General features: G+C 36.4%; 1 protein-coding gene across 16 annotated transcripts in view; it reads right to left on the bottom strand.

The window, feature by feature from the left end:
- Positions 1-16722, bottom strand: part of LOC18432581 (Tetratricopeptide repeat (TPR)-like superfamily protein) — an 82342-nt gene that overhangs the window by 39077 nt on the left and 26543 nt on the right. For 7 of the 16 annotated variants that reach the window (XR_016053070.1, XR_002280654.2, XM_020666255.2 and 4 more), the window contains 2 exons: positions 15488-15589; positions 15148-15294 (listed from right to left, as the gene is read on the bottom strand). Coding sequence is in view for 12 of the 16 variants with exons in the window: in XM_020666255.2 (XP_020521914.1) it covers positions 15148-15294; positions 15488-15589 (249 nt within the window). In the remaining 4 variants the exon portion in view is untranslated. The remainder of the gene's footprint in view (positions 1-15147; positions 15295-15487; positions 15590-16722) is intronic. The other 9 variants (XR_016053072.1, XR_016053071.1, XM_088863474.1 and 6 more) reach the window with 2 other exon arrangements.

Here is a 16722-nt window from a genome sequence, read left to right as displayed (position 1 = left end):
AAGTAAAGGAAAGTTTTCGTAAATAAAGGATAATTGATTTTGAAAGAAGCATGTGTAGAGGTTGACGTTAAGCAAGCTAAGGGATCAGGTTAAGGAAGCCAAAGGATAAGATTCTAACACCTTCCATTAGATCATGATAGCTGATCTATGGATTGTATTGCTAAGTCTCTCACCCTACAGGTCACCTATGATCAATGGTTTAGATGGGATCTCCATAAGGATGACTAAACCCTAACCCTAGCCTCACTTCTATAAAATCTCTCAATGGGGATCATCCCTAAACACACCTAGAACTCTCTCTGTCTCACACACCAAAGGTGGCATGCTACCCTCTCTAGATCTCTATCTATCTCTCACCCCTCTAAGAAAAGAGAGGGGGCACGCCCCATTGAAGTAAGCATAGAGAGGCACACCCCACATAGAGAAACAAGAGAGAAGCCCCTTTGTTTGTTCCACATGTTCTCATATACATAGAAGGGTTTCAAGCCAAAGCTTCCCAACTTTGTGATATCTAAGAAAGACTTAAATCGCATACGCCATCGGTAGAGGACACCCGGTGTGGAGTGTGCAAAGTCCATTCGCGGTAATCTTTTGGCGTTTTATTTAATCTATTGCTTTCTTATGTTTTTTGTTCCCAAATTCAAGTTGATGAATTTTTTATTATATAATGAAGAGTTTTTAAAAGTGGCAACAACTGAGAATCCAAATTTGAGTTTTTATTTATTCATTTGAGTTCTTATTGTAATCATTGGTTCTCGCCGGAACTGAAAAAGAAAAATGTTAAACTATATAGACTATGCTAGTTCACATAGTCCACTCTCAATTATTGACTTAGGAGCTACACATCACATGGAAAGTTACTGACCATCCTTAACTCACCTCTTGAGAATGTTGGCAAGTGTTCAATAAAGCTCCTGATTGTTACGCGTTCTTCAATTAATTCTGCTGGCCATGTCTCTTTAAACCCCTACACTTGACCTTTTTGATGTATTACATGTGACTGGTATTGGCCTAAATATTTATTCATTCCTAAAATAACCAAGTCACTTAATTGTTTTTTTTTAATATGTGAACTCACCAGGTCACTTAATTCTTCAGCCATCTTTTTGCCTATCCTTTGTGTTTTCTTGGATCAGAGGATGAGAAAGATGATTGGCAAGAGGGAAGACAGAGCTGCCACAGTTAGCTTTAGCATAGCCTACTATTACCGTTGATTTGTGGCATCACTGATTGGGGCATCCTTCTATTGGAGATGACTTGCACGCCATCTAGATGGAACCACAGAGGCCACAGTTTACTTCAGTGTACAATAAAATCACGACTGATCGTGGCATCACTGGTTGGGGCATCCATCTATAGGAAGGCTCCAATACATTATCTCAATAAGTTTAATCCCTACAATAAATTTGCGAGAGACATAATTATGCTTTATGTCCAATTTGTCCCTTGGAGAGTAAACATACTTGCCGTTTGTTTTGAATAATGATAGAAATATGAGTACCTTTGACTTAATCCATTGTCATACATGGGGACCTAGTACTTTGCCATCTACTTCTTAGGAACCGCATGTTTCCATCTTCCAAAGCAAAGCAAGGACAGATTCCACGCCACTGTTAAAGGTCTTTGATCCAAGAGGGAGGCCGGTTCGAACGAGGATATAGGTTTATCCTCTTGCATAGCATATCAAAGTCCGAGGTTCAATTGGACTAACAGCAGCCCGAAACGAGTCGCTAGAAGCGAGCTGGAACAACAATCAATTCATTTCAAACTATAGTTGAACAATAACTCTCTATCCCAGATAACGACATTTAGTCTCATCAATTCATATGGAAGCAAAGAAGACGATTAATGCTTTTCTCTATTCACGGTTCAATATTCTGGCGCCCTAGGCGTAGAGAAACCATACCAATCCATCCTGAACTTGGCGGTTAAACTCTATTACGGAGACAATACTGTAGGGGACAGAAAAATAGCTTGATGCCAGGATGATAAAAAGTTTAACCGCCGTATCCCTATCCTTCCCAGAAGCCGTACAACCTACCCTCCCTTTATTGTTGGTGAGAGCCTATTAGACCGATAGCCCTCCTCTTAGCATTGCTTTTACTTTATGTTAATGATTACTCAAGACACACATGGTTGTATTTCACGAAAAAATAAAATGAATCTCCATTTTTGGACATTTGATTCCATAACTGAGACACATTTTGAGAAAGAAATTAGAGTGGTCCCATAATTAAGTGACTTTATGCCACCATGATGCAATTTTTCTTCAAGACAATAGAATAATTCATCCATAGTTGTTGAAAACGCCTGGGAACCCGAATAGTTTTAGGAACTAGAATTCCATAATTGCCGCCGGCTAGAAGATTCATGTCTTAGGAATCGTTGTCCGTACAATAGGAATCGCAGGGAAAGAGATTCCAAGGTTTTGAGAATCGTGTTTCAACTGAAATAGATCCAACTTTCATCCATATATGGAATCGAGATTTCATCCTCCTTGGAATTGAGATTCCTATTCCCCTGGAATCGACACTCCAGGAGTCAAGATTCATTAATATACAGAATCAAGTTTTCGACATCTATGGAATCAAGTTTCTAACATATGTGGAACATAGATATGTTGCTGATTGGCATCGTGATTCTAACATATTTGGAATCTAGTTAAGGTTAACATTCTATAAAAAAAATATTTGGAATCAAGTTTCTGAACTATATGGATCACCAATTTGAGATTGAGATTTATAATAATATGGACTATGGAATGCATTTGACAGCAATCAAGATTTCATTTTTATGGAGAAGAAAACCCCAAGCACATCTTGAGCCTTATCAACTTTAGAACCTATATTGGATATCTCTTATTAAAAAGTTTTCCAAATTTTAAAGTTATTCTATTGACTATTGAACTTACGGTTATTATATACAAAAGATAAGTATTTTTAAGTGTGATTTTGACTTCATTATTATAAAGACAAAATAGGATTGTCTACGCCATGATTTTACTTTTAATTGTATGTGTTGTATTTACCAGTTATATTTTAAATTTAAAGTAAAATCGGTCTAGGGTGGCACAAGTAAAATAATGAAAACCTACAACCACTAAAACACAATTTCCTTTTGGAAGTGCACAACCATCATAGGCATTCGACATTATGTACTTTGAATTGGTTTCTTTTTTGGGAAAATATCCTATTATCCCCTATTTTTAACTTCTATATCTCATCAGACCCAAGAATTGAAAATATTACTTATAAGCAAAAAGACTCCATCTTTTCTATCTTCCAACCCCCTAAACCCTTTTGACCATGTATTATTGACCTCAACAACTTATAAAATGACTCTTCTCTCTGTTTCTCTAAAACTCCATCTGTCTCTCACATCATCGTCTCTCTCTCTCAAAACTCCATCTCTCTAAAACCCAAACTCTATCTCTTTCTCTCTCACATTATTCTCTCTCTCTCAAAACTCCATCTCTCTCCTAAAACTCAAACTCCATCTCCCTCTAAACCTCCATCTCTCTCCAAAACCCAAACTCCCTCTATCTCTCTTTAAAACTCCATCTCTCTCTCACACATAAGGTGTGCTCGTGTTCGAGTTCAAGCTAAACCCCTTTGTTGGTAAACTCACCGAGAAGCGAAGAGAGAGAGATGGAGTTAGAGAGAGAGAGAAAGATAGAGTTTGAATAGGATGTCATTTTAGTGTTTGTTTGAGTAAAACATTTATGGTCAAAGGGGTCCAGGGGGTTGTAAGATAGAAAAGATGGAGACCTTTTGCTTACAAGTAATATTTTCAATTCTTGGGTCTCATGAGATATGGAAGTTAAAAATAGGGGATAAGGAGATATTTTCCCCTTTTTTTTTTTGATATTTTGAATTTATTTATTTTTGAACCAAGATTTAGTCGTCGCTGGAATCCAGATTCAATATATTTGGGAACGTCTACCCACAATTAATGGGTTCAAGTCTAAAGATGTGTTGGATTGAGACTCCAAAATTAAGGTATCGAGTTTCCTTGGTTTCGATAAATGGTTTCTAAAGATGTGTTGAATCAAGATTCCGAAATTAAGGAATTGAGTTTCTTTGGCTCCGAAAGATAGTTTCTAAAGATGGGTTGAATCGAGATTTCGAAAAACGGTTTCCGTGAAGATTCCTTAATAGAAACACGAAATCAAGTTTCTGAACCAAAATCGCGAGGTTGGTGGAGAGATTCAGGTAACTATGAATTCATCAAACCTCGTGTCCACTCCTCAAAACAACATGGAGTTGCCAATAGTTACTCATGCCTTACTATTTCAAATGACACGCAAAAGTAATTCTGAGAAAGATGTCATTATTGCAGCTTACATAACAAATAGGCTTCTGACACCACTTATTGATTGCAAGACCACTCATGAGGTTCTTTAAGGCGACTCTGAAGTATGACCGCCTGCATGCTTTAGGTTGTGCGTGGTTTCATCACAAACCAAACATCAAGAAGTACAAATTTGATACCCTAGGGTAGAGTGAAGAATTTGTAATGGGTATGCTATGACTCAAAAGGACACAAATTCGTTGATCCTTCGACCAGGCATACCTTTCTCAGCCGTGATATGTTGTTCCATGAGAAGCAACGCTACTTTGTAAAGGAAGATAATGTATTTGTGATTGAGGGGAAGATTGGCAGGAGACCTAGTGATTCATCTTCCTCACTTGAGATTTCTCTTCCTCTTCACATTTCAAATCATTGAACAATCTAAAAACCACAAAGAGATTTACATATGGAAACCAATGATAGTGGAAATATGGTTGTCACACCACCACCTCTCTTGGTTCCTCACAATTAGCCTCCCTATCCACCAAGTATATTCTCATTTTCTTCACCAATTTCACTACACAAAATTAAATGCGACATGCACTTAATACATTGTTCTATTTCATATGTTCAATTGCTCATTCTCAATTCAGATGCTAGTCATGATCCCTAATGGACATAGCCCATGTGAGATAAAAGAGCTACAACATAACCATACTTGGGATACGCTTCCTCTTCCTCTAGGAAAGAAGACAATTGTTGCGAGGGATGTATAAGGTGAAGTTAATGGCCCCAATAAACACTAGAAAGCCTAATTGGTGGACAAAGGATTACTCAAAACCAATGTTACCATGCATAGATCATATAACAGAAGCATGTCTCCATGCACACATATCTTATCGAAAGCATGTTACCATACATAGATCGTATAACAGAAGCATATCTCCATGCACATATATCTTATCGAAAGCATGATACCATTGCCATATCAAAATCATATTAGAAACATATTGTCATAAAAAGATCACATAATAGAGGCATATCATAAATAATTAGTGATATGTCACATACACATTCTTATCAAAAGGTATATCACCCAATTGACAAGAGTCATGCTTCTTATGCACACAAATCATATCAGAAGCATGTCATATATAAGAAGTATTGTCTCAGATACGTGGCAGGTACAGCAATTGGCATCTCACTTATGCACATGCACTATATCAAGATGGGACGAGAGTAGGGTCCAATCCAGCTAAATTTTCTGGATTTCCAAAGTGAGCACAATGCGCATATTTGGATATAACTTGTTCCCAGCATTAAATTATGGGACTTGTTCCCAGATAAAATAGACTCAAAATTATACAACTTTTGTTCGAGAAGAAACACAAATTTATCGACCTAAATGGGTCGATTCACTTGATCCTCAGGAAGTGAATTTTCTGCCCTGCAGCAGTAACCACGGCTGCCCACCCTCTAGTAAAAAGGCCCCAACATTCGGAATATGTGGAATTTACTCATGAGGCATAACTTTGTGAAAACTAGACTCAGAAATGCACAACTTTCATTTAGCAAGTAACACCAGAAAATGGACCGAGGTTGGTCAAACTATATGATTCTTTAGGGGGTAACTTCTGTTCTATGCAGGAGAAACTACAGCAGACATTCTACTAGAAAAATGACCGTAACTCTCAGACTATAGAGAGCATTATCATATCCCAAAACCAAAATTAATATAGACTCATTTATCTAACATTTCAAAGTAGTTTCATCTCATTCTAGTAAATTTTGGTCGGTCAAAAGCTTCTCACATAAACATGTCAAATCCCTGGATTTTCAAGTCACAGATCTGGCATGCTGCAACAAATAGTTAATAGCATTCAAATTACATGAGATATTAACAAGGGGTCTTCTCCATGTGGAACACATTCAACATCCTACTGACCCACCAAGATTCATGGTGTAATGTATGGTTTAAGGTACCCTAACAATCACTCAAACAGGGACCACAATTCTGGAAATATGAATATCCTTTAACAGAATTTTAGTAAGCATACACCCACACACACATACTTGAATTTCATGCAACGAAATATGTATTAACATAAGCATAAAACCATGGAAAACTAAATCTACTTATTTGCTCCAATCGAAATCCCCAAGATGAAATGTTCTACAAGCTCCACTTCGGTTGCCAAGCTTCAAATGGATTGGGTTCAAGCTTCAAAGGTTTAAGGCTTATGGGGTTAATGTGCTTTTTGGGGTTTAATGGCTAAGGGAGAAGAAGAAGAACAAGGGGGAAAGAGGGGCATGTGAGAGAGTGAAGGGGTGAGGAGAGTAAAACCTATTTATGAGTGAATGGGGGGTATAAATAAGCATGGGGGAGCATGGTGGCATGTGGGTAGGGGGTCATGAATGGGATCTATCATGCATGGGGAACACAATGATGGGGGTGGAAACATGCATGTGCTATATGACACTCAAGTGAGTATGCATGGGGAGAGAGAAGGCATGCATGAAGAGAGAGAGCATATGAGAGGAGAGAGAGTGCATCTGTGCAATCATTGTGTGGGGTGGGCATGCATGCTGTAATCATATGCATTGGGATAGGTGTGTTTTTATGGGGATTCATGCACATAAGAGTGTGTGCATGCATGCAGGCGCATTGGGGTGCCTGCAGAAAAATATTCGGGGTACGGATTATGACTTTCTGAGGGTAGCTCGGATCTGAGCGATTTTCATACCGTCGGAAAACTCGTGATCCCTACAATAACACGATACCACTCAAAACACCAGACAGAGGTTATCCAACAAATCGAAAAAGAAATTTGAGGTAAGCATTAGTAGGAAATGATTCAGGATGAAAACAAGAACAATGATCGAAAAAGTCCCGAAACTTATATCATCCCCCCTTTGAAAAGGATTTAGTCCTCTAAATCATTCATCTGCTTATCAAATAACTGGGGGTACTTTCTCACTACTTGAATCTACTCCAGCTTGGACTGCACGTCTCGATTATCAAATAACTTTATCGGGAGATGTGAGGGAGAACCGGTGCTTGGCATGCTCGTACTGTGGGATGAGCAACTACTCTGCAGCTGAGTGCTACAAGAAGACGAGAGCGTGTTTCAGATGTGGCAAGCCTGGCCACCTGATCAAGGGTTGCCCTATTATGAAGCCAGAGGACAAGCCGAAGACTCAGGGTCGGGTGTTTGCACTCACAGGGCAGGAGTTTAAGGCTTCTACCTCAGTGATTCGAGGTATACTCTTTGTTTGTGGTAGAGAGGCTAGGATTCTGATAGACCCTGGTTCTTCTCATTCTATTGTTGCACCTCATTTTGCATGTCATCTAAATATTGAACCTTCACCTCTTGACTATACTTTAGAGTATGCACAAATCCCCATAAAAACACACCCATCCCAATGCACATGACTACATCATGCATGCCCCCCCCCCACACAATGATTACACACATGTACTCTCACTTTGAATGGAGGGCTAAGATTGCCCCAATCACAATGTCATGTCTCTACACTATTTTATTTTTAATTTTTTTTTCCATAAAATATTTTGACACCAAATTTTGGACGTCCATTCCTCTATTAAACTCGCACTAACAAAAAATATAAAAAAAATATTTCAATAAAATAAAATGACCAAAATACCCCTGAAAGTTTCAAGGGGTATTTTGGTCATTATTTTTTATATAAAAATTATTGTTAATATTTTTTATAGGAGCGCCCCAATGAGAAGATGGCACGTACCAAATTTCGTATTCAGAAAATTTGTATTAAAAAAAACTAAAAATAAAATACTTTGAGAGGTAGGATCTGAGATCAAATGGTGAGTGACTCTCTTGATAAAAAATGGACGACTGGATGGTAAGGGGAGGATAGAACTTCTATGTTGTAGTGGGAACATAGAAAGCTTCCACTTTAAGAAAAGCTAAACTCTGATACCAATTGATGCAGAAAGATAGAAAAAAAAGGCAAAAAGAAGCCATATTTGAGTGGACCTAGATTTTCTTGCACCAAGAAGACAACCCAAAACCTAAAGAGAGCCTGGTTTTACTGTTCACACCACATTTTCACTGTTCACACCCTAGAAGTCCTAGAAACCCTAATCAAAGGCCTTTTTATTAAATTATAATGAAACGGACCAAAACTATCCCACTTAAGTTAAAACATTAAAAAAAAGGTGTGATTTCCATAAGGTTGCAACCTTAAACAATCCAATTAAGCCACACCTCTTAATTTTACTATAACATGCAATTTAATGTAAAAATTTCTTAGGATTATCTGAAAATCTATTTTCATACCTAATTCTAAAATTTTAAACTCCAAAAATGGTTAAAATCAAGTAGATGTATAAACATATGGAAATCTTAAAAATGGACAGTCTAGATAATGTGTTGCAAGATGCACTATTTTTGGGACTAAGAATCTTCTTTTTTTTCATATTCATACATCTCGATGTTGAGATGATATTAGAGAATTTTTCAACATTAAAACAACATTCTCCGATGGATTTTTTAGGTGCATCTGTAATTCTACATTTTACGGTTACAACCTTATATAAACGTTTTCCTTAAAAAAATACCCCATGAGTCCCTGAACTTGAATTAAAACATAAAAGATCTCTAATCTACCCCTAAGTTTAAGTAGAACATTGGGAATCACTAAGAGACTGTAAAAATAAAAACAAAATAAATATAAACTCCATCAAAAAGTTGGCCTTCTCCTCTCGGATATCCTTGTGACCTTGGGATGTGGATCATCATAAAGGGGATAATCAAAAGATGGATTGATTGGGTCAAAAGGATCATGAGAACTTCTTGGCTAGTCAAAAAGCACTGTCCAGTGCATCACTGTGCCCCATTGAGCGTCACTTGAGCTCACACCACCCTATTTAGCCAGCGCATCAGCTTTGCATTGCCTCTCCATGCATATTAAAAAGAGATGTATGGTGGGCTAGTAATCATGGTGATATGGATGAAAACATGTTGCAGTCAACACAGAATCAGAGATACACATGAGGTCCATGATATGTCATTTTGGGAACCCCCCTCAACCACACTAGGGAGGATGGTAGCCAATATCGAACAATCTCAGCCATTCTAACAGGGCATGTGCCTCAATAGAAGTGGATAGTAATCCAAATTGAGCCTGAAAAGGTAAGTATATGTACCATACTATTTTGAAACAGCCCCCAATCCTTGCCGGACCGAGTTTCCCAAGGGAGCAACCATCAAAGTCCAATTCGATGATCCGAGCTCTACAAGGGCCATGTGGCTTGATTGTTGGGTTTTCATTGGCTTGGGCCCTAGCATAGTTCTCCAGTTTCGCATGAAGTCCTCCATTAAGAAAAATTGAAAGCCTTTGTTGTCCCTTGCCCAAAAAATCATTTTCATTATTAGTCAATCGACAACTTTCACCACTCTAGAAGTTTGGCTTTCAAATATCCGGCAGTTCCGTTCCACCCAAATACTACATAAGGTTGTCAAGACCATTGCCCGCCATAAATAAGCCCAAGGATGGGAAGGAAGGTAAGAAAAATGCTAAGCCCTCTTGTGCAAACCAAACACAAGAAGACTACATCACGGAAGACAAAATTATTCTTACCTTTAATTTTTGTTTAATTTCAAAGGATATATATTTTAATTTTATCTTTAGAATTTATTTTTTGGGTTATAAAGTTCTTTTGCATTTTTTTTTCCTCTTTTTTTTTTTTTTTTACATTTTTAGGATTTAAGGAGTTGTTTAAAAAATTAGTTTGAGTGGTTATAGAATATTTTGTTTTATCAGGGGTAAAAATATCATTATGACTTTTGCACTTAAGCTGCGACTATTTAGCTAATTTTATCTTGGCTCAGGCTATTTTGGATTATTGTACCCAAATTAAAATATAAAGAAAGAGCATGAAAGACCTAGGGTTCACGTGAGTATTAGGAAGGAAAAATTGGAAGTTTAACTTGGAGCTATAATTACAGTTTTTCTAGGAAGACAAATCAGGTTTCCTTCAACTTGTGGTTGTGCTTTGTTTGCAGTTTGTTATTTTTTCATTTTCTTCATCAAAGCCCTACATGAATTGGTATCGAGGCTATTGAAGTTCTTAAGCATATCAAAGAGGTGTAGCATTCAAGGGATTTAGGGCAATGGAAGCATAGTAGTGCAAGGGAAGTGTAGTTGACTTGTAAAACTCAAATTGTGGCCCTGGATTCAGATAGTAATGCAATAAATGTGGAGAAAGCATCTATAGGCCAAAATATTGGTTTGAAGTTTCCTACTTATTGATTCGTATAGCCACATGGAATGTAGGAATGCTTACACGTAAGTATATGAAGTTAGTAAATACAATGAGACAAAAGAGAGTAAACATAGCTTATCTACATGGAAATAAGTGGAAGGGGGAAAAATCTAAGAAATTATATATAATTTTTTGTATCTAAGAAAGGATAATAATAGAAATGGCGTAGGCATAATAGTAGACAAAGATTTAAAGATAAAATAGTTAATGTCAAGAGAGTAGGTGATCGGCTCTTACTAATTAAACTTGTATTAGGGAAAAAGATAACTAATATACGTAGTGCTTATGCACCACAAGTAGAACTAGAGGATAGAGACAATTCTAGGAGGACATGAATGGACTAGCCCAAGACATACCATATGGAGAAAGGACGTTTTTAGGAGGAGACTTAAATGGTGATGTAGGGAAGGATAGTAGATGATATGAAGGGTACATGAGGGATATGGGTTTGGTGAAAGAAATGAGATGGATGAGGTTATTCTAGATTTTGCTGAGGCGTATGACCTAGCAATAGCAAACACTTAAAGCGAGATGAACATTTAATAACCTATAAAAGTAGATCACATAAAAGCCAGATACACTTCTTCATAGCTAAGAACGTAGAGCGACCATCATGTAAAGACTGTAAGATTATCTCAGGAGAGAGCTTAACCACGTAACATAGGCTCATGGTTATAGATGTCTGCATAAAGAAATCAAGAGAACACGTGAATTTAATAAGTATCCAAGAAATAGGTGGTGGAATTTAAAAATGAGAAAATATAATTATTTAAGAATAACTTAGTTAAAGAAGGAAAATGAAACTCTGAACATGAGGTCAATGTTATGTGGAATAAGATGGCTGACTGTACTAAGAAAGTGGCAAAAGAAGTTTTAGGACAAACTAGAGGGAAAAGAAATTCCGATAAGGAAACTTGGCGGTGGAGTGATGAGGTTTAGAAGGCCATTAGCGAAAAGCGATTATGTTTTAAAACTTAGCAATGTAATAAAAATGAACAAAACTTAGAAGAATATAAAAATGCTAAGAAAAATACTAAGCAAATAGTAAATAATGCTAAATTTAAGGCATATGATCTATGCCGTAAACTGGGAATAAGAAGGTAAAAAATATGTCTTCAAATTAGCAAAATGAAAGAGAAATAGTTTAAGGATCTATACCATATTAAATGTATTAAGAGTGATAATCAAAGGATCTTGATAACAGATGAAGAGGTCAAAAAGGTAGAGAGTTTATTTAAAAAATTATTAAATAATGAATCCAATAGAAACACAGTGGTAGAAGGAACTGTTGGCATAAATGAGGGTGAAGATCATAAATGCATTCATAGGATTGAGATATCGAAAGTAAAGGAATCTTTAAAAAGGATGAATATAGGAAAAGCTTTAGGACCAAATGGTATCCCAATAGAAGTTTGGAAGTGTATGGGGGAATCGGCATTGACTAGCTGACCAAGCTGTTCAACAAGGTGTTGAGAACAAAGAAAATGTCAGATAAATGGAGGAAAAGTATTGTGGAACCTATTTACAAGAACAAAGCAGACATACAAAATTTTGTGAACTATAGAGGGATCAAACTTATGAGCCATACTATGAAGCTGCGGGAGAGAGTGATTGAGGAACCACTAAGGCATAAAACAAGTGTATCAGAAAACCAATCGGTTTTATGCCAAGGAGGTCAACAATTGAGGCTATTTTCCTACTTAAGCAACTGATTGAGAAGTTTGGGAGGAAGAGAAAAGACCTCCACATAATATTATAATGATCTAGAAAAAGCTTATGATAGAGTACCTCGAGATTTAATTTGGTGGGTGTTAGAAAAGAAAGGAGTCTCCATATTATATCGACTTTGTGAGAGATGTATGAGGGAATAGTAACTTGTGTGCGAACAATGAGTGAAGATATGAGTGAGTTTTCAGTGACAATAAGTCTACATCAGGAGTCAGTGTTGAGCCCATACCTCATTGTCTTAGTTATGAATGACTTAACGAGGCACCTTTAAGAAGAGGTACCATGATTTATGTTGTTCACACAAGCCATAGTTTTGATTGATGAGAATCGAAGCAACGTCAACATAAAGTTTGAACTTTGGAGGGATGCTCTAGAATCTAGAGGTCTTAAAATTAGCCAGACTAATACAAAGTATATGGAATGCAAGTTTCTAATGATAAGAGTAGAGACAAGGAACTAGTTAAGATTGAAGTCTAAGAAATACTAAAAAGATCACACTTTCGATATCTTGGGTCTATCATCCAAGTAAATTAAGACATTGAGGAAGATGTTGCACATAGAATTAGAGAGTTTTATATGATCGCCGCGTACCAATGAAGCTGAAGGGGGAGTCATATAGGATAGCTATGAGATCAGCTTTGCTTTATGGGGTGGAATGTTGAGCAGTCAAGAAACAACATACCTATAGGATGAGTGTAGCTGAGATGAGGATATTGAGATAGATGAGTGGAAAGATAAGAAGGGATAGAATTCAAAATGGATACATTAAGGAGAACTTACGTGTGGCTTCAATTAGGTGATAAGATGAGAGAAAGTAGGCTTAGTTGGGCTGGCCATGTGCAGTGTAGACCCAGTACAACACCTGTTAGGAGGTGCGAGTTGATTCAAATAGAAGGCTCAAAAAGGGTAAAAAAGGTCGTAAGTAGTGAGAAAAGATATGGCAACTTATGGTCTCACTAAGGGTATGACCTTGATAGAGCAGAATGGTCGACCAATATTCGTATAGCCAACCCTAAATAGTTGAGAAAACCATATGATGATAATGATGATCATGAATTTCTTACATTATTTTCACTATGAGTTCAAGGATAGCCGAATTTGATAAATTTGTATGATTCCTCAATATAGATATCAGGATCGGTTTCTTAAGGATTTCTTCTTATCACAAAAAATCTTTGAGCCAACAAAAAAGAAGGCTGAGGAAGGTGGTTTTGACGTTGAATTCATATTAGCACACTTCAAAACTCAAGCATGAGTTTTCTCCAACCAAACGGCAAAGTTGATATAGGGACTTGATAAAGAAACAAAAGATTGACAAATTCCAAGTAAAGGACAAGCACAAGTTGGAGGAAACATGAGTTTCCTTCTCAAAAACATTAACTACAGCTCCAAATAAAAGCTGCCTTTTTCTTCCTTAAAACTCAAGTGAATGACCGTAGGCCTATCATGTGCTTTATTTATATTTTAATTAGGGTACAAAGCCCAAAATAAACTTTGTAAAAATAAAATTGATTAATAGTCACAACTTAAACACAAAATTTGTAATGACATTTTTACCCCTGACAAAACAAAATATTCCATAATCACTCCAACTACTTGTCTAAAAAACTCCTAAAATCCTAACAATATTACAAAAAAAAAAAAAAAAAAACCTTAGAATACAAAAAACTTTAAAACCTTAAAGTAGAATCTAAATTCAAAATTAAATTAAAGTATACAACCTTTGAAATTACAGAAATTAAAACTAAGAATAATTTTATCATGCATCACTATCAACCATTTCCGTGAAACAAACATGAAATACCCCCCCCCCCCCCCCCCCAAAAAAAAAAAAAACAACAAAAAAAAATCCAGATTTACAGGGTCAATTTGACATTTAATAGAAGCCTCAAGAAATACAAAACCCAACTCTCTGCTTTCCAAAATACATAAAAGTGGATCACTACCATAAAAAACACTTCACTTCATGAAACTATTTCATGCGAGAGCACCTATAACTGAGGGGCCTAGTAGATGGAACACAACAACCGTCATCCAAAGCATAACTAGCAATTAGTTGAAGCTGCTTCTGTCATAAACCTTGATATCAATAGAGATCGGCATTCAATCTAAAGAGGATTGAGGGAGGATTGAGAATTGTTTTCATTCGCATATCATGGTTTGGAGGAATAGGGTTTTATGGGGCATCATTCATTTCTGCAAGACAGTGATGAATATCATAGCTAACTGCCATATAAACATAGACATTTATGATACATGAAGAAAATGAAGACATCGCAAAGTGGTATATGAGGGAAAACATCATAATTTTAAATAAAAGTTGCATATTACCTATAATCAGTGTGCTGCACATCTTCTATCATGTTGCATACATAATCAAGCAAACTTAAGCCAAGGTTGTCTCATCAAAAGGAGAGGAAAAGAGAATTTAAAGTAGCCATTGTGTTCCTCTAGTAACCTTTCTCTAGGCTATTTAGTAATTTTTCTGTATTTACCCTTAACCTTGGACAGTACACAAACTTCGCACTACAAATAGAAAATGGTTCTTGTATTTTCTAGAATGTGTAACGATGGTGGTAATGCACCCCTTCCAGTTTAAGCTTGTGTATAGTCATTTGCATCTTCCTTGTTTCCCACAGAAAGCAACACAATCTATACAAAGAATGTTACAAAGCTAAAAGGTTAATATCAATCATTGTACCAAGATAAATAAGTAAGTTTTCCAAACCAAATACCATAATGAAGAACAGAAGATGAATGGCATGCATCATAAAAAGAAATTGTTTTGTTTCATCAAACAAAAATTTAAAGTAATGACGCACTGCATGCTGTGACCAAGGATCACTTTTGTTGATTTCAAGTCCTTTCCTAGCAGAAATCTCTGCATCAGACATTCTCCCAAGCTCCAGCAACGGAAATGCAAGCATCCCATATATGTAGCTCTCCTGTTGATTTTCTGGTAAAACCTGCTGTCAAATAATTATCAGATCTTCAAACAGCTCAAACAATAACAAATTCATCCATCAAATTTATTGATGCAAGATATTAAGCATTAGAAATATATCACTGGTGGTCCAAAATGACAGTACAAAGGAGCTCTATATGAATAGACCACATAAAAAAGTAAGTACATAAAACCCAAGAATGCAGAAAGAAAGAAACCTGTTCTACAAGACCCAAAGATAGATCTGGGCGTCCCATGTAGAAGCATAGCGCTTGAGCTCTATTCAAAGAAGCCAAATCACGTGGGAACTCTCTCAGTAGCTACAAAAACATAGACCATATGCTCGAGTTTTAGAATGATCCCAACAGATATGGTAGAAGCTACATGCACAACAAAGATTCTAAAGAAAACCTAACAGAGGTCGATCCTATGTATGTCTTTGTGTATACATATGTATGTATGTATGCATGTATGTATCATGAGTATTTCTAATTATTAACCATATCTCCCAAAGAAGAAATTTAGACTGATGACATTTTGCATATCATTGGCGTCACTTACACTTTATTCTTAATTGATTTGGCCAGATAGGTGCGGAAGTAGGTTTAGATTTCAAAAACCTGGGATGTCTGATCTATTATATTTCTATCCAGACGAGATCTAGACGTCACTCACACATTAATCAAAATCTAGACAAAATGTAGATGTGTAAAATTTGGGACCCACAAACCTCTCTTAACTCAAAATTGCTTATGTATGTATGTGTGTGTGTGTGTGTCTATAATGGATGGAAATATACTACATATACTAATAGGTAGCCATCTCCCATATAGTTGGGAAAAGGCTCTGATGATGATGATGATGATAATGCCCCTAAGCTAATTTCTAAACGTTAGCTCATTGGCCCAAAATTCCTAAAAAGGCATATCTGAGGAGAAAATTTTGTGGGTAGCCCATGGTCATCCCAGTTAACATGCTCAAAGAAAACATAAATGAATAACTCCAGAAATTGTTTCTTTTTTAAGAGAGAGAAAATGCAGTGAATACATGCCATCTATTTACAGAAACAATGGTTTTAGATGCACCCATCATCACTACATGAATTTAACAAAAAAAAGAGTTTTGAGTTCTTAAAAGCTTAAATATAAAATGGGCAGTCAATAGATTCTCTCCATACAAAAAAACCATTTTCCAGGTTTTAGTCAAATTTTCTTTCGGGTCCTAAATTCCTTAAACCGAAAAAATAAAATTACAAATAAAAATAAAATAAAGAAGACTTGTTTGACCCCAATTTTGTAGATGACCATATTGAAAACGACCTAGAAAAAGGAGTTTTTTGGGGAGAGAAATGCAGCGATTAAATTTCATCCATTTGAAGAAAATCTTCGATGTTATCATCATCACTAGATGAACAATACAAAATAAATAAAGAAAAAAACTGGTCTTGCATGTT

Source organism: Amborella trichopoda, chromosome 3 (genome assembly GCF_054954075.1).
Source record: "Amborella trichopoda isolate Santa Cruz 75 chromosome 3, AtrichopodaSantaCruz75HAP2 v2.0, whole genome shotgun sequence".
Lineage (NCBI taxonomy): Eukaryota > Viridiplantae > Streptophyta > Magnoliopsida > Amborellales > Amborellaceae > Amborella > Amborella trichopoda.
The sequence above is the reverse complement of the archived record's forward strand: the minus strand, read 5'-3'. Positions and strand labels throughout refer to the sequence as shown.